The 19,312-nt window shown below is 50.0% G+C and overlaps 1 protein-coding gene across 1 annotated transcript in view; it reads right to left on the bottom strand.

The window, feature by feature from the left end:
• Window positions 1-19,312, bottom strand: part of LOC132490658 (death-inducer obliterator 1-like) — a 52,724-nt gene that overhangs the window by 19,471 nt on the left and 13,941 nt on the right. The window contains 6 exon segments of the mRNA XM_060099051.1: window positions 6,621-6,834; window positions 7,627-7,839; window positions 9,776-10,097; window positions 10,761-11,598; window positions 12,401-12,513; window positions 13,032-13,206. Of these exon segments, the coding sequence (XP_059955034.1) occupies window positions 6,621-6,834; window positions 7,627-7,839; window positions 9,776-10,097; window positions 10,761-11,596 (1,585 nt within the window). The 5' untranslated portion in view covers window positions 11,597-11,598; window positions 12,401-12,513; window positions 13,032-13,206.

Here is a 19,312-nt window from a genome sequence, read left to right on the forward strand (position 1 = left end):
TCCTGCCCCAAAGAGGTGCCAAGTTACCCTAAAAATCCCCAGATATGAGGCTTTCAGTCACACTGACACGGTGGGGGGCAGGGGGGGAGACATTACTCAGAATGATTGGCTGTAAATGCCAAAGGAATCGAAGAGCTTCGGATGTGACCAGGTGCCAAGCAAGCCCACGTGGTGCAGGTCGGAGCATCCCCTCCCCCCCGCCATTCCCACAGGGCCCCAGATCCACCCAGGCTCAGTGGTGAGGCCGAGGCAGCTACCGCCACAAGGCCCGGGTAACATAACGGGACCAGCCAGGGCTCAGAGGACACAGTGGACCAGCGGCAGGGGTTGGGGGGAGTGGACTCTGCTCACTGTGACATCAGTTCTAATTTCAGCTCAGCCTGACACGGGTACGAAGACGTTTCTCATTACAACTTTGTTTCTTGGCTGTCAAGACTTTAGTGTGAAAATTCAAGTAGCAAGAGAGAACCATTTTACTTTTGTGCCTTTGCTTAAATAGTTTGCAGTGAATTATTCCTGTAGAAGTTATGCTTACACAGAAACAGAGACAATCCCCACCGAAGACTTGGGAGGCCTGATCTCCATCTCTGGGGCCCTCACGCCAGCTGCCCTCCATCGCTAGGGGTCTGTATGTGGGTCCACAGCCAAACTGCCATGATCTGGGGCTACACAAAGCTTGTCCAGATTGACTTTTTCTTACTCATGTGCAGTATTTGAGCGACTTACACCTCAAGAGAGGTGCACAGAACTGGCCGTAACAAGCTTGCAAAAAACCAAGTACGCCTCCGGAGGCAAATGGACCCTTCCTTCTTTTCAGAGTTTCACAGATTTTGAAAACCAAAACCCAATTCACGTTGGACTGGTAATATATGAAAAAAATGGTCACATCATCCTTCAGCACGAACCACGAGAAGGAAACGGGGCCGAGGATGTGTGCGAGGCAGGCGTTCCACTCTTCTGTGTATGCCAACTGGACTGGTGGGGACTGGCCGCCAGACCTGACACTCAGCTGCAAGTAGAGCTGCTGCTTTCCCTCATCTCCAAAACCCGCCAACAGGCACTTTCACCACTTCGACAAGGTTCAACTTTAACTGTTATCTGTGCCTGCGCCATCTGCTACTTCAAGCAACATGATGGGGTCGAGGGCGTGATAAGACTCTGGGGCACAGAGCCTGCGGCACCTGCTGACCCCAGCGGGTTTAGCGGCCGTTACCTTTGTGCTCGTCTTGCTGTCGCCCCCAGGTGCATGGCAATGCCCCGACCATCGTTGACAGAAATCAAAGTGGAAACCCTTCTTATCGATCTTCCAGGTTTACTTCTTTAACTTTCAGAAGGTAAGACTATGACTACGTGCACGGTGAGGTGCAACACGCAAAAAATCAAAAACATTACTTTACAGCTTCAAGTATACCTGAGACTCCTACACCATGTGGGCGGGTTTACAGCTGCATCTTCAGAAAGATCCCTTGGGACTCGATGCCACCTAAAGGAATCTGCCGCGGGACCGTCTGCAAACAGTACCACAGGAGATGCAGAGCCCCAGAGGCCACATGAAGGCCAAAGGGCAGGTGAGGTGAGCAGGACCAACCCTGCTAGAAACTTCTACCCCGAACTCCCGCTAAAGCACAAGAACTAAGGGGGGCAGCCAGGATACAGCTGAGGGTCTCTGTCAGAAAAAGTACATGTACATGCAAAACCTTCCCTGCACTAATTTTCTGAACAGTTGGCTATTAAAAAAAAAAAAACTGTAAAAAGTAAAACACTTAAAAATACGAGAGAATGCCAAGGACCAAGAAAATTCCAGGTATTTGGATAACATTAAAAACAGCTGTCAAGGTAAACCCTTATCAGGACAAGTTTTGGTTCTCTCTCCAAATGGGGGAGGAAATTGGTGAGATGTACAAGGCTGCTTTGTCCCCACCCACATTTTTTTGCCACTGCAGATCTGGAAGAGACAGAGAAAAACAGCTCGTGTAGCTGATAAAACATGCCTCTCCCACCGTGCCATTCCTACCAAACACCCCTTGGTCCAGGCAGCGCCCCCATCTATGTCACCATGGGGACCTGTCTTCTCTTACTACCTGTGAAGCGTGCTCCCGGAACTCACACCACCGATCCCTGTGAAACCCGCGCCCCCAGATCCACTTCGCCACAGCACAGGAACCGGACATGTGGCACACGGAGACCACGGGGCAACGCTTACGTCAGGGCAGGATGCTAACACATCACTGGACCTGGGTGCACAGGTTCTGCCAGGGGTCCCCATTTCAATTCTCAAACCTACATGGAACTGCAGAAATCTGATTTTCTAGTCAAAATTTATTCAGGTCCCCAGAGTTTCAAGTCATCTCGGAGCCATTTAGGGAGCCCCAAACATGGGAACATGTACCTATGCCTAACACAATTCCACTTCCAAACCCTAAGCAACCAGGGCCACTTTAGAAGAACATCTTCAGCCCTCTTCGTGCCTGTGCCTGGACAGTAACGAGAGGCGATGAAGAGGAAATGAAGAGCAACAATGAGGAGGACTACGAGACACAGGGACCTGGGGGGAAATACAATGGCAACTGTTTCCCTAAGTTACACTGTTTTTGTTTTCAGAAACTCTGAAAAACAATTTAAAAAACTCATCAGAGAACAAGTGGGTGTTAATCCCATCACTGTGAGGACCTTAAGATCTACTGACTGCCCCACGAGAGAAGCAGGTCAGAGCCTCTGTGTAGCAAGGTCTTGCCCACGATGCTCATGCAAGGCTGCCCTGAACCCACAACTCAAGGCCAGTGCCAATGGCCTGGGAGAAGTGGGGTGGGGGCAGAGCACCTCCAGGGGCCGCACACTGGCTGCCTAAGGATCCACCCAAGACCTGACCCGAGTCCAGGGCAACCAGGGAAACGCCCCCTCCGAAGAGCGGTCCCGGCATCACCTGCACCCAGAAACATATCACGCTCTGCAGCCAGGGAGGCGGGTGGGGGCGTGGTGGGGATGCAGGGCTCTGCTGAGTGTGTGCGGGGGGCCCCCTCCCATTGTGCCTGTGTGTGGGGACCCGCGGAAGGTCCACAGCCACTGCCACTGTCAAGTAATGGTTTGGGGAAGAGGCAGAGGCACAGCTGCTGCTCACCGAGGCTCCAGTCGGGTGTTTACCTTCGACCTTTTACACTCCTCCCAATCCTCTTTTGGGAAGATGACATTTCTGGGATAACAGAAAATGATCAGAAGCAACTAGCTCAACAGCATGTCCCTTATGCAGGCTACAAGCTGTGGCTATCCGTCCACGTACTTCTGAGACGTAAATGTGCTACAGTAATCGAGACAGTGTGGAACTGGCACAAAAACAGAAAGATAGATCAATGGAACAGGATAGAAAGCCCAGAGATAAACCCACGCACATATGGTCACCTTATCTTTGATAAAGGAGGCAGGAATGTACAGTGGAGAAAGGACAGCCTCTTCAGTAAGTGGTGCTGGGAAAACTGGACAGGTCCATGTAAAAGTATGACATTAGATCACTCCCTAACACCATACACAAAAATAAGCTCAAAATGGCCTAAAGACAGAAATGTAAGGCCAGAAACTATCAAACTCTTAGAGGAAAACATAGGCAGAACACTCTATGACATAAATCACAGCAAGATCCTTTTGGACCCACCTCCTACAGAAATGGAAATAAAAACAAAAATAACACATGGGACCTAATGAAACTTCAAAGCTTTTGCACAGCAAAGGAAACCATAAACAAGACCAAAACACAACCCTCAGAATGGGAGAAAATATTTGCAAATGAAGCAACTGACAAAGGATTCATCTCCAAAATTTATAAGCAGCTTATGCAGCTCAATAACAACAACAACAAAAAAAACAACCCAATCCAAAAATGGGCAGAAGACCTAAATAGACATTTCTCCAAAGAAGATATACAGACTGCCAACAAACACATGAAAGAATGCTCAACATCATTAATCCTTAGAGACATGCACATCAAAACTACAATGAGATACCATCTCACACCAGTCAGAATGGCCATCATCCAAAAACCTAGAAACAATACATGCTGGAGAGGGTGTGGAGAAAAGGGAACACTCTTGCACTGCTGGTGGGAATGTGAATTGGTAGAGCCACTATGGGGAACAGTATGGAGGTTCCTTGAAAAACTACAAACAGAACTACCAGATGACCCAGCAATCCCACTACTGGGCATATACCCTGAGAAAACCATAATTCAAAAGGAGTCACGTACCAAAATGTTCATTGCAGCTCTATTTACAATAGCCCGGAGATGGAAACAACCTAAGTGTCCATCATCCAATGAATGGATAAAGAAGATGCGGCACATATATACCATGGAATACTACTCGGCCATAAAAAGAAACGAAATTGAGCTATTTGTCATGAGGTGGATGGACCTAGAGTCTGTCATACAGAGTGACATAAGTCAGAAAGAGAAAGACAAATACCGTATGCTAACACATAGATATGGAATTTAAGAAAAGAGAACGTCATGAAGAACCTAGGGGTAGAACAGGAATAAAGACACAGACCCACTTGAGAATGGACTTGAAGATATGGGGAGGGGGAAGGGTAAGCTGTGACAAGGCGAGAGAGAGGCATGGACACATATACACTACCGAACGTAAGGTAGATAGCTACTGGGAAGCAGCCACATAGCAAAGGGAGATCAGCTCGGTGCTCTGTGACCACCTAGAGGGGAGGGATAGGGAGGGTGGGAGGGAGGGAGACGCAAGAGGGAAGGGATATGGGAACAGACGTATATGTATAACTGATTCGCTTTGTTATAAAGCAGAAACTAATTTAAAAAAATGTGCTGGGAAGGTGGTCAGTGAGGAGGTGATGTGCAGAGGAGGGGGGTGGGGCAGAGGGAAGAGAAACCCGGCCTGTGAGCAGAGCCACCACCTCCTTGAGGCCGGGCTCCCCGCCCCTCCACCCCAATCTTCCCTCAAAAACCGGGAAGTCAGAACTGGGGATAAGTAAGCACCCACCCCTTCCCCAAACCCCGCCAGCTTTCCTTTCTCACTGTGCGCCCTACATCTGACTCCACACTCCGAGCCTGGGGGCAGTCTCCCAATTCTGGTCGACAGAGATGGAAATCAACTGAATTGAGATCAATCACCCAGGGTTTTGTGGCTACACCTCGGTTTCCCTTTCATTCTGTCACGTGCCTATAACCAACTGAGAACATTCAGCCCAGGATTCCAACATGACGGCTCCCCACCCATTCACAGCTGGGCGATGCTTATATTTAGGTCCACTCGTAACCCCTGTAGAGGCGCTACGGTGTAGAGGTGCTATAACTTGATGGATGTTTGCGACACGTTGTTAGCATGAAGTTCTTGGTTCAAACAACCTGAGGTGTACTGAGACTCATTTTAATACAGCAACTGGTTAATTCTATATTTAACCACTCACTCCAAAAATCCAAAAATAAATACACAAATAAATATGTATATAGACATATACACACACAGTATTGCTTGGCAGTTTACTTGCAACTCCATTTCTTAGGTCTTGGGTCATTTACATTCTCAAAATGCAGCTAGTTATGCAGTCTTCTAACCACACTACATCCACGAGGCCTTCCCTCAGGCCACTGGCCTAAACAGCCGGCTGAGAGGAGGAAGCAGCACGTGGCTATAATCCTGGAATTTAGGGCCATTTAACCTCTTGTGCTTTTAAAACAAGTTGCAAGAGTATAAAAGATAGCATAAATAAAAACACAAAATGACCTTAATCATAGAAAAATCAGAATAAGATGCGCCCCAGAACAATTTAAATTTCTAAAATTTAATTTTGGAGAATGAGCTGAGAAAAAGAAGAAAGAGAAAAGATTCAAGCTGCATGATCTCATCTGGGATTGCAAAGGTCTGTCTGAACTTGAAGCCTGGGTGGCATGACCCAGCAGTGCACGCCAAGACTCCTGGTCTGGGTGCTGCTCAGAGTGGAGAGACATTGTGCTCACTTACTTTCAAGCACGGGAAGCAGGGTAAACAGCCTTCAAGACTGGCATGTGTGTTTATGTTCTGTGTAGTATGTGAATTGGACATAAAAAAAATTCCGGTTCGGTCAAGAATAATATAACTCCTGCAAATCATGCTTCAGTTGAAAATCAGCTACAACACTACTGTGCTAATAGGAATAGGTTCCCACAATATACAAAGAAGTGAGGGTCACGTGTGCTGGGAGCAGACTGTGTGGAAAGGCCCCCGCGTGGAGAGCCCACGGCGGTGACGGCGCAGTGGTGAACACCTGGATGACGGCGGACCCTGAGTGCCGGGCAGCGCGCCCCCTTGTCAGATTCTGCTGAAGATACTACACATACTTACCAGAGCCTGGTAATAAAGAAAAGCGATTAAAGACATCAGTCGTCGGAGGTGAGACATTCAGCAACGGGGCTGGTACAGCTTTTTGGAAACACGGACAGGAAGTCCCGACAGACTAAGGATGGGCACGCGGGGCTCAGGAGGCCTCCTGGACTTGGGCAAGGGCTTTGATCTCCGCAGGTGCAGCAGAAAACACGGCTAGAACTCCTAGCTCTGGACAGGCCCGAGTGCACGGCCGTCCAGGAAGACCGGGAAGGGTCCAGAGCTCCCCCCCCGGGTGATACATACATTTATACAACAGTGGCGGCCAGGGGGCGGCAGTCTTTTCTGGCTTTACTGCATTGTAATTGTGGTCGCTGGCCCACGACGGCGTGCTGCTCTCACAGGGCGGCTCCTTAGCGAGGACCTCACTCCTTGGAGGCACCACCACCACCTTCCTCGCTGTGTTCTCCTTCTTGTCTGGAGCCGGTCTCTTGTGCACAGAAGAGATTTTAATGCCTGCCTGGATAATCAGTAAAGCCCCAATCATGAACGAGGTCAGAAATTAACCTTTGCGCATTTCACTCTGCAGTGAGGGTCACGACTCAATCAGCTCCTGGACCATCCTAAGCCCAATGCACTGCATCTGCTCAGCAGAGGGCTTGGCTACTCCCCCACATCCAGCAGGCCCGCATCAACATCCGAACGATGAGAAGGTCCCTGACACAACAACCCGTCAACCTAGCATCCTGATGAGGCGCTAGGCCGCCACGATAACCGAGGGGCCGTGGAGTGAGGCAGTGAAGCAAGGCGGAGAGCACGGCAGACCGGGGCCCCGTGTGAGAACGCGCCCAAGCAGCACTGACAGGCAGGAGCTGCAGACACAACAGCACGTGGAGAAAGGACAGGCGTACAAACGACATCTCTGTACCCCACCAGGCACACAGTGCGGCGCCCCCAGAACCCACTGGCCACCCCGCAGCTGGCACGTCAATTCCCTGCACAGACTCCAGCAGGGACCACTCTCCTCCCAGCAGGGCTGGCGTGTGGGTGGAGAGCTATTCCACGCAGCAGCCGGTTCCCACGTTTCTATCAGTTAATCCCTCGGCAGGAGGCGGAGAAGGAAAATACGAGAACACGTGCCTATTTGTCATTTCGACAAGAACACTGGTGGGCAAGGCGGAGGGCAGTGTGAAGGTGCCTGCATCCCGTCCGGGCCTGTGTGCCCTACACTCTCCAAATCAACCCACCGAGCCTGTAACCTCCAGACGCTCATGGTTTGAACTACACAAATGGTTGGTTTCAGTCAACTTACCTGAACGCTCCATTTCTGAAGAATGATTTTTTCCGGCTTTGTCTTGGGTTTCTCTTTAGGTTTTGGTTTCTCCTCTTTCCCTGCGCTCAGGAAGCGCATGGTGGCCGCGGCGTGTTTCCGGATACACTCGCTGCTGCAGTAGACAGAGTCGGGCTGCGCCACGCTCGAGCACCCGGGGCCAATGCATCTGGAGGCACCAGGCGCCTCTAGGACCTGCAGGATCAGACGTGGCTTCAGTGTACTCACCCACTAGGTGGGTATGGCACTTTGTAACATAACTATTTATGGTACCGAGACGACTGCTTTTAATCATGTATGAAAAAACTATGAATAAACATGTACCTTTGTTTATTCAAAACACACAAATCTACCTCCCCTGAGGAAGGCCCTCGGGTTCTTACCTGCCCTTCAGCCACGCAAGAAGGGCGGAACCCTAAGCGGACCCGGCGCTCACGCTGCGCACTTCTCAACACAATGGGGTTTCACACCACAAGTAGGTTCCCTTATCGGGCAAATGGGCAGGGATTTTACCAACGAATTAAGATCCCAAGTGAGAGGATTCCGAGTTAGTCCAAAGGGTCCAACTTCGTCAACTGAAAACCCTTCAAAGAGGAACTGAGCCTCCAGAAGAGAGAGGATTCCACTGCTGGCTCTGCTGAGAGGGCGCCCATGCCTAGGCTCGGCGGGCAAGGCTGGGAGACGACACCCAGGACACCCAGTTAACCGTGGCTCTCAGAAACAACAGATCACTTTTTGCTATCATCAGGCCACAAAAATCGCCCGGGATATAGTTTTCATGCTAAACCAAGTCAGAGCTTTTGGAAGTGGATCTTTCCCCAGCCGAGCCTCTGATACCTCAGGCCCCACAGACACCTGGAGGGCAGTCTTGTAAGACCCAGAGCAGAGGGGGCCCAGCTAAGCCAGGCCTGGATTTCGGAGCTAATAAATGTGTGTTGTTTAAGCTGCTGAACAAGTCTGTGGCTGCCTGCCGTGCAGTAGGAGCCTGGTTCACTACAAGGGCTGAACACAGCTGTCCATGATCACTAGAGCATGTTCTGATGGTCGAGACTAATAACATACATGAACATACCCCTCCAATGTACTGGAGCAAAATCTTAAATCTCAAATTATGCACTGAATTGTTTTTCCTCCACAGAATCCAAGTTTTACTCAGAGAAATACTTAAGTTTCTGGGTAGTCTCAAACACATCAGCAATCACAGGACGTTTCCTACTGACTTCCATTCCCATTCATTCTCTTCCTTACCAGTTCTCATCATACTTCCACTCGATGCCTCCTCGTACGCCCATGACAGGTAAAATTTAAACGGTCCAGCCCTCGAGGCTACCTCAGTGCAAGGGGGAGACGGCGGGAAGCTAGGACACGGCCACCGCAAGGTCGTCTGCATGCCCAACACTGGCTAGAGCACGGGCTGTGGGGGCGGCATGGGCCCCCAATTCAAGGAAGGCCTGGGGTGAAAACATGCTCTGAGTAGGACGATCGTGAGAGCCTCAGACAGCTCTCAAGATGCACGGAATCCATGACAAAGAATCACGGCCCTTGGGCAGGAGACACGAGTGAACAGAGTTGGGAAAGGAGAAAACACAGCTGCACAAGCACTGGTGAGTGGGAGAACACCATAACAGAGCGCGTGCCAGCCGCAGCTGTCTTGTCAGCCTGGGGACCCGTGCGGGCACCACCGCTGGCCTTGGCATCTTGCTGCGAGGCAGGGACTAGACCACTGGTTCTCTCAAGGCGCTGACGGGTACTATAGGTGCACACGTGCCCCTGTGACTCAAAAATAATTTTGTTTCTTCACATATGTACTTCAAACTCCGGAGCCATTCATGAGAAAACTTAAGGGAAGACTTACAAAAGTGAGTCCACTTATGGAAAATGTTAAGTCAGTAATAACAGCATAGGAGATAGATATGATTAACAAACATAGAGAAAGAATAGACAGGCGTGCCAGCCTTAAGCAGGTGCATGGACCTGGGAGCTCGCAGAGCCCAGCCCCGCGCCCAATGCCACTCCTGGGAAAAGCTAACTTATCTCAGGAGACAAAACCTTCTGTCTTGATGTTTCTGCCAACGGCAGCTGAGGGCTCCACAGTCACCTCTACTGCTGACCTTGGGAGACAGGTACTTACGGGCTGGAATATCTTGAGTTTTTTCTTGCAACTTGGGTTTGCAGCTTTCTCAATTCTAACCTTAATTCCTTGGTCTTCATTCGATTTCTGCTCCACGATTCCTAGACTTGTACAGTCCATGCCGTCGGCATCTGCAGGTCTCGACCTCGAGTCCTGCGTGCCTGTGGTCTCGGAGCTGGGCTCGTCCTGCACTTGCAGGATGGTGCAGTTTGGGCAGATGTAATCCTGCCCGTTCCTTTCCAAGAGCCTCCCTCGAGCCTCAGAAATGCCCACACAGTCGCCATGAAACCATTCTTCACATCGGTCACAGCAAATCATAAACCTGGAATGATAAAATAAGGAATGGAGATTATTATTAGTATTACGAATGGAAAGTGAGAGACCAACTCAATTTTAAACACAAGTCAAATTTCAACATTCTATTATGCAAAAAACAAAAATATTACAGACACGTGGACAGAACAGAATAAAGAGCATCCACGTGCCCCTCTCAATTTTACTAACATTCAATCCAATTTGCTTCACCTTTTCTTTCAGGGGAGCACTCTGCCCTGGACACCACAGTTCTTGTCCACAGGAGGGCAGCCATGCCTTTACCCGCCCCCTCCCTGAGCTGCCCCAACGTCCACACCACAGCCCAGTCGCAGCCGGTCTGGAGCAGCGTCACCCAGCGAGCTCTCTGGGACAGCAGATCCTCTCTGCTCCAGGCCGCCCTGTCCGTGGCTGCTGGGACCGAGGCAGCCAATGTCCCACGCCAGCCCCCACCTCGGTGGAGGGTGTGGCTCTTGGCAGTGCCCACCCATGCCGTATTTGTTGTTGTTTTTTGACAATGACTTGCTCGTCTTTCCCAAGAGAACAAGTCCCTCATTCAGGCCACCCTGGGACTCTCTCAACTAAGACGAATGGAAAACCCTCTCTGGCACTTTCCACACCTCGGACTTCCCCCCGGAAGCCTGGGCAGCCACTTCATCCCCCCACGACCCACCTGCTGTTGTGAGGCTGGCGGCACAGGCAGTACAGGGCATTGGGGTCGTACACCTCACATGCGGGCTTGTGTCGGACTGCGTCTCCGGGTTCCTCTGCATGCCCCCCTGGGGCCGCCCTCCCTTCCAGCTGGCTCTCTCTGTCCATTTTCGCCACCTGGGACGCAGCCCCCAGGTCGGCCTCCGGCTCCCGCGGGATGGGCCGCGAACCCTCCATCGCATCGCCTGCCTCAGCATCCACGGTCTCCACCGGGTCCTCCTCCCGATGCTTCTTCCTCAGACGGTTCTGGATGCCCTTTGGGGGCCTGTCGGTGGGCTCCTGCTCGCGCTTTCTCCGCAGGCCATTCTGGAGTTCTTTCAAAGTCAAACCGTCACTGTGGCTATTGGAGGTGTCAATCTCGTCGCCACGCCCTCTGGCCTTTGCCGAGGAGGCCGTTCGTTCCTTAGCACCCGTGCAGCCAGACCTGGGACCGCTATTCCCGTCCGAGGTGCTCTCCATGCTCCCCTCGGAGGCGCTCTCCGCTTCTGTCACTGGACAGGACGCCGGCTCCGCTGAGGCCTCTAGGGACATGGAGGTGCCCCTCCGGCCCCGGCGCCGGACCGTGGTCAGGAACTCCTCCACCCGCTCCGTACGCTTTGGCTGCCTTCCGCTGCGACGCAGCGACGGGCTCTGCTGCTGCCCGGGCAGCAGCTCCAGGGCATCCACCTCCGCATCCCCGGCGCCCTCGCGCTTGCCGATGGTGCTCCTCCGGAACCTCCACGTCTTCCTGAACACTTTGCGGGTGGGCTTGATGGCCTTGGGCGCGTCCTCACCACTCGGGTCATCCTCCTCGTCCATACCTAACAGGGAAATGCAACCAAACCACGCCAGGCGTCAGCCAGGGCCGCGGTCCAGACCCAGGACCGGCACCCACCAGCCACGAGAGTGCACCAGAAGGGGCACCACCCGCACGGAGGAAACCCAGACACAGTGAATCGCAACAATCCTCCACCTACAAAAACCGAAGGCTCTTCCTAAAGTGCACTGAGAGGATTCAAGGTGATCTCTGAAGAAAAGTGTAACAGTTACGGAGCTAATGTTCAGTAGAAAAACACAGCTAGCAAACCAAATCTGTGCATCAGTCAACTGCTGAGGACGAGGATTTGTACAAGAGGTAGCGGGGAAAGAGGAAGCGAGCAGCAGTGCTGCCAGGACAGGACAGGGTGGCGGGTGCCTCGGGCTCTCCCGCACAGAGACGCGGGGCCCACCTGGCTCTGCCCGCAGAGCTCGGTGGACAGAACGCCGTGCTGGCTCTGGGCCTAGTGCTTGGAAGCCCCGAGCTGCGTGTGAGACGTCTGACCACGTTGCTGGAGGGATCACGTGGAGATGGGGGATTCGGACCCTGAACACCCACACCCAGCCCCCGCTGAGCCTTGCCCAGATTCCCGAGCCACAACTGTGTTGACACAAGATGGGCCCATCCAGCTCTGCACGCAGGGTCTGCAGCAGCAGACGATCAGGACACTGAGAAAATTCTGACCCACGCAGCACCTGTGGTATTTATTTCTTCTCTCCTCTTTCTAACAGACTGTTTAAATGGTCGTGTCTGTGAAAACTTCACTCCTGTTTAAAATGAAAAAGCCTGAAAAAGATAATATATACCTTGAGAATTTTTTCCCAAGCTGCGCGGGCTTCAATTACATTTAAATGCTAACAATGACTCAGGTTTTATGCCATGATCCATTCCAGGGGAAGGACTAGTACAGAATGGAAACCTTCAAACAGAAAACACACAAAATTAAAAATCACACGTAACTGAACTCTCTTTTTCGTTCCCACTAAGTATGGTCACCTCCCATTTCCATGTCCAGGTCTGCAACTCCCCCACCCTGGGCCTGGGCCCACACTCTCCCAGGCCACTTGGAAGCTTGCAGGAGTAGCTGTGACATCAGCACCTGTGCCACCAAGGACCACGCCACTGTCCTGGTCACCCAAGTCTTTCTGCAGGAAGGACTCTCCTCTACAAAACACAGTTCTCACCAGAGCCAACAAACAACGTCATCGTAAATGCACTAAAGAAACCACCCATGTAAAAATAAAGTAGTGCTCTGAATCAGATTCTTAACACACAATTAGACACTCTTCAAGAAATCTTGGGCTAAAGCTTAAACCACTGCAAACAAATACTAATGTCACATCAGTTTCTTTACATATAATGCCGCTTTTGAAATAGAAAACATGACATCAAAACTTAAAATTGTGTTGCTGGCGTTTAACACTATTGCCACGTTACCTGCCCCACACGGAAGCTTGGGCGCTTCTTCCGACTTCCCAGAAACAATGACAACCTGGCCGATGCAACTGCGGGGTCCAAGGGAAGCGCCAAGCCCCGAAACCCTGCTGCTGCCGGTCACTATTCACAGATTACAATGCAGATTATCTCGAGACAGTCACCACGGAGTAAGCTCCTAAAAGAAGACAACAAAACCGTTTAAAGATTTAAAGCAACTATAACTAAAATCATGTTTAAGAAAAAAAAGGCATGAAGCTTTCCAAACAATCTCTTATTTGAATGTACATTACATGACCCACAAAGACACTGGGCGAGTCGACAAACAATAGCCACAAAACAAAGTCCCCTGCTTCCTTAAGGACTTTTAAAGAAGGGAAGATACTTTGACTACACTCTGAAAGCAGGGGGCTGGAAAGGCCTCCGCTTGCGCACTGGTGGGGAGGAAGCTGGTGGGCAGAGGGCAGAGGCCTCAGTGGGAAGGAGGGTTTCAAAACTGATCATTGGTACCAGCTGCTTTCCAATTACAATCGTACTTTTAAGATGGACCCAGGTCAGTAAAAACCCAGAGACAGAGAGAAAGGAACAAAACATGAAAAGATGAACAAAAAAATTACACATGAAAGTCATTATTTAGAAATTCTTTTCTGTTTTAAATCTATTTATTTAAGTTTTGGCTGTGTAGGTCTCTGTTGCTGTGCGTGGGTTTTCTCTAGTTGCAGTGAGCGGGGGCTACTCTTCGTTGTGGTGCGTGGGCTTCTCATTGCGGTGGCTGCTCTTGTTGTGGAGCACGGGCTCTAGGCGCATGGCTTCAGTAGTTGTGGCACGCGGGCTCAGTAGTTGTGGCTCGTGGGCTCTAGAGCACAGGCTCAGTAGTTGTCGCACACGGGCTTAGTTGCTCTGCCGCATGTGGGATCTTAAGTTCCCTGACCAGGGATCAAACTCGTGTCCCCTACCTCGGCAGGCGGATTCTTAACCACTGTGCCACCAGGGAAGCCCTAGAACACTATACCTATGTCATCCTTTTAGTTAAAAATCTAAGGAAGATTTCAGAGGACTAATGGGATGATGATTGAACATCACCGGGGTACAGCTCATCTATGTGTATTTACATATTTAAAGAACGTTTCTCCTCCTGTGCCCTCATTCAATCACGATACCTAGTTTGCTCCACAAATGTGTCTCTGTTTCTAGGTAAGTCCGCAGTGTTAACATTTTAACACATTTTGCTTTCTAGACCCAGGACTCCCTGCCCGCAACTCACCTCTTCCTCACCTCACACCAACTGCCTCCCCTGTAACTGTGGTCTCCTTGGGTGACCTCAGAGCCAACATTCCGTCCCACCTCCTTTTAAAGAGATAGCGACCATCTCACTCTGGTCACCCCCGGCCCCCCATGGCCACCACCTCTCTCACATACGGTCAACCCATCTCAAAATGAGAAACTTCTCAGGAGAAACTGTTCAAAACAGTGAACATTTATAAAAGCAGAGAAATTACGATGGTCTCAGGAATTAAAAAGGTTTTAAGGTTTGTGTTCATCTGAACCACCCACCCAAGAAAAAACCCATGCCTCTGGATTTGACTTCTGAATCGTCAGAAAAGGAAAATCCAGCTATTTCTGTTAAGTGGAATGAAGTACTTTATTCAGAAGAGATCATATCATTTTAGATCATCTGGTTCGTTTTGGTTCTTTTTTCTGATTTTACATTTGCAAGATCGCTTTCATAATTTCTTCCCAGAAATTCTAAGGGAAAATTTCACGTCACGAAACAAAAGCAAACCCCTATGATCAAGGCAAAAGTTAAAAGAGAAGAATTGTGTTCCGTTCCTAACACAGTGCAGGCCCGGTGCACCGTGTCTCGCTGCGGCAAGAGCTGTTGGTCAGGATCCGGTGAGAGGCTGTGGGTGAGGACAGCCTACGATAAAGGCAAAATGCCACCGTTCCCTCAGGCCCAAAGACCCCTGGGGCCTCCTCACCCACAGCGCACCCCGGCTGTACTCTGGGGCTCTGGTTCCCACCGGTCCACTTTGAGGGGGACGTATGCACTGAACCCTCTTCACAGGGGACCACAAACTAGCCAGATAGTCCACGCTTTTCCCAAAGAGCGAGAACGTGGTGGAGGGCCCCCTGAAAACATTGCCTGTCTTCTTAAAAGTAACCCATTTCCCCAGGTGTTAAAGTTCAGAGTCAACTGCCTTTTCAAATTCCCATTTCTCAACAACAAGAGCATTTCTAACCATGACCTACAGCAGAGGTTCTCAAAGTGTGGCCCCCGGGCCTTTCAGGAGGGCCCCCCCAAGGTCAAACTATTTGCACAACACTAAGGGCACAGACGTGGTGGTTTCTCAGAAGCCAAATGACAGAGATAGGACGAAGGAGACAAGAGAATCCGGCTACTGTCGCTTAAGCCAGACATTCAGGAGACCTGCAAAGCCCTAGGACAACACTACCTTTCTCATTAAATTGTTTTTCTTTTGGAACATAGTTGCCATAAAGTGTTATTTACGTTATTCTTTTTAAGTATATTTAAATGTCTCATTTTTAATGCCAAATATGGAAAATATCCATGGACACAACATAAACAAAAGCCCTCTGGGGTCCTTGTTAATTTTAGGTGTAAAGGGGTCAGTCTGAGTGTGGCCAACGGCACAGACCTGACACGACTGGCTACTTCAAAGGGCTGCTCTTGATGGGCCAGTGAGCCTGCAGGGCCGGGACAGTGACGCTCCAGGAGGCTGCGCTCCCAGACCCTCCCCACCTCTCCTCGGATGGCTGAGAGGCACCGGTTAGGAAACGGCGGCATTCAGAGGGACGGCCACCCGAGTCCAAAGAGAAAATGGCTGGAGGAGAAACCGAAGGCCTGCTGCTTCTCACAAGTACCTGCTTCATGAGTGGAGCTGCACCTCATGCCACAGGCCAAGGGGCAAAAGGAATGCTTGGAGACCTTGGAAACGCAAACGTCAAGAATTCAACTGTATACTTGAGCCGGAATCTTCCTTTCTTTCTCTGAGATTAGAAGAGGCCAATGTCTACCTTTGAGGGGCAAGTGGGGAAGGTCCAAGCTTAAATAAAGCAGTTATTAAATAAAAACAGGATTTTACAGATCCACGCAGAGCTCAACTTGAGGCAACTTCTCCGACTCCTGCCACCACTGCCCGGGTCGCGAAAGTGCAGAAGAAAGCCACCTTACTACTAAAAACACAAATACTGTTTAAATTACAATCTAACAAACCTAAAGAGTCAATGGCTAGCACTGACCTAGCCCTGTCTCCATGGGGCACTGGGAGCATTTCAGGGGGACCACTCCTTGTGCCGGCTCAGCATGCCAAGTCCTGACCAAGGCAGCCCCCAGTGTCCTCCTCCGCTGACCACAGCATGACCACACCCACACACTAACAAGTAGGCTAAGTCCTCTGATAAGCAGAGAGGGGGCTGGGAGGCTCAAGGGGCAGCACCACGGAAGAAGGCAGGCTTCACACCAGGGTGTCCCTGCCTTCAACCCCAACTGCAAACCTATCAAACTCGTGTCCCCTGCCTCGGCAGGCGGATTCTTAACCACTGTGCCACCAGGGAAGCCCTAGAACACTATACCTATGTCATCCTTTTAGTTAAAAATCTAAGGAAGATTTCAGAGGACTAATGGGATGATGATTGAACATCACCAGGGTACAGCTCATCTATGTGTATTTACATATTTAAACAACGTTTCTCCTCCTGTGCCCTCATTCAATCACGATACCTAGTTTGCTCCACAAATGTGTCTCTGTTTCTAGGTAAGTCCGCAGTGTTAACATTTTAACACATTTTGCTTTCTAGACCCAGGACTCCCTGCCCGCAACTCACCTCTTCCTCACCTCACACCAACTGCCTCCCCTGTAACTGTGGTCTCCTTGGGTGACCTCAGAGCCAACATTCCGTCCCACCTCCTTTTAAAGAGATAGCGACCATCTCACTCTGGTCACCCCCGGCCCCCCATGGCCACCAACTCTCTCACATACGGTCAACCCATCTTAAAATGAGATACTTCTCAGGAGAAACTGTTCAAAACAGTGAACATTTATAAAAGCAGAGAAATTACGATGGTCTCAGGAAATAAAACGTTTTTAAGGTTTGTGTTGATCTGAACCACCCACCCAAGAAAAAACCCATGCCTCTGGATTTGACTTCTGAATCGTCAGAAAAGGAAAATCCAGCTATTTCTGTTAAGTGGAATGAAGTACTTTATTCAGAACAGATCATATCATTTTAGATCATCTGGTTCGTTTTGGTTCTTTTTTTTGATTTTACATTTGCAAGATCGCTTTCATAATTTCTTCCCAGAAATTCTAAGGGAAAATTTCACGTCACGAAACAAAAACAAACCCCTGTGATCAAGGCAAAAGTTAAAAGAGAAGAATTGTGTTCTGTTCCTAACACAACTTAAAATGTGGGTCCACACACAACAGCAGGTCACCAAACGGTGGTCACACCGTACTAGTAACAACTTTTCCCCAGAGGAAAAGAACGGTGGGCGGTCATCCCTGAAACTGGGAAAAAGAAAACCTGGAGGCGAACATGATGCACTGAGATAGTTTTATATCTTTACATTTCTAAGTGCAAATGTCCTCTCAGCTGAAAACGGCTCCACTTCCTAAGCAGACCTAGGAATACCAACACGAAACCTAAGGTTCCCCCAGGCCACCCAAGGGCAGGAAGCAGCCCACCACCTCCCAGGCAGCTCTCCAGCGTTTTGCTGTCAAGGTCCCTTTATACCCTTAAAACCTGAGGACCCCAAAGAGCGGTTGCTCATGTGGGATATGTATTTCCAAAATTAAACCTGAGAAAGGCTTTCAGAATTGTGGATGTTCCCTGATAACCACATCAAACCTCGACGGGCCGCAGTTCCACGAAAACCACTTGTGACACGAATCTGCAACCACAGCCATGAATGCTCCGCACCTTCCTGCGTCGTAACGCACTCTGAAAACATCTTTTGCCTATGTGCACGGTGGCCAGTTGGACACATGCAGAGTCCACACGCTGGCACATTTCATTAGACGACATGAGACGCATCTCTTAACGTGAGCGCCCATCTCCTGAAATGTCTTTCATTACTGGGAAGCCATCAAGCTCAGGGTGGCAGATAAAAGCTTTTCCAAATGCTAATTTTCCTTTAACACCGGAATTTTGTCATCAGTAACAAATATAGTCAGTTGATTTCCTCGAGTCTCACACTGTGCATCTTCGAGAGAACGCCTGACACACACCACCTGAAAAATGCAGTCCATCGGCACTGCTCTGCGGCCCCTGGCTGCGGGCGCCTCTGGCCCCTCAGGGGCACTACCAGGAACCTCTGTGCCAGCAGTGCGAACGCCGACCCGGCAGGGCTGGCTCACGAGGCCGACTGTGACCCTGGACAGGGCTTCTGAGCTCTTAGCCTCCAAAGGGTTTCAAAACACACCATTTCCGGTAGCTCAAGAACATTCTGGATACACGCCAAGCACTCACACGAATCCGCACTCCAGTGTCAGAGGAGAGGAAACATTTGCTTCCACAAAACTGTTCTAAAGCCCCACTTTGTTTTCCCTTCAGACTATACAACCCTTGGAAAACGTTAAGCTGCCAGAAGTGATTTTCTTTCGAGCAAAACCCAAAATACGCTCCCCAAACAAACAACGTGGGTGCTGCCCGACTCTACAAGCACGTAAATCTGAAGGCTCCACTACTACAAAGCTCGCCACAGGTAAGTAACCGCATCTTACCCATCTGAAGATGCTTAGTTCTGTGGACTGGAGACTCATTTCTCTGAGATACTTTAAAATGTAATATAGAACCACAATGAAGCTCCTATTTTCACAGCACAACAAACACGAGAAAACAGTTGCGGCTTCTCAAAAACATAACACACAAGCGTGCACCTGCCCTGCCCACCTAGCGGCAAAACAAGGTGGTCCTCCGAATCTCACACCCCGAAACAACATTCAAAGCTAACAATTTTAATTTTGAAACAATTCTAACCTGCGGGTCGCAAATTATATCCAGTGCTACAACAGAACCTCATTATTTCGGTCACAAATTATATCCAATGCTACAACGTAACCTCATGATTTCGGACTCTGCTAACTCAACTTATGGTTCTAACAGGCTGGGCCAAAGTTCACAGTTACTGATATTTCACGTTAAGAGTCTTCCGTCTCAGGACGAATCCTTTGCTGGGGATGAGGAGGGATTGAGAAGGTGCTGAAAGTTCTATGAAGTACTGAAAACAGCAAGCTTTCACAATTTCACAAGCCTCTTGCACA

Source organism: Mesoplodon densirostris, chromosome 5, assembly GCF_025265405.1.
Source record: "Mesoplodon densirostris isolate mMesDen1 chromosome 5, mMesDen1 primary haplotype, whole genome shotgun sequence".
In the NCBI taxonomy this organism is placed as follows: Eukaryota; Metazoa; Chordata; class Mammalia; order Artiodactyla; family Ziphiidae; genus Mesoplodon; species Mesoplodon densirostris.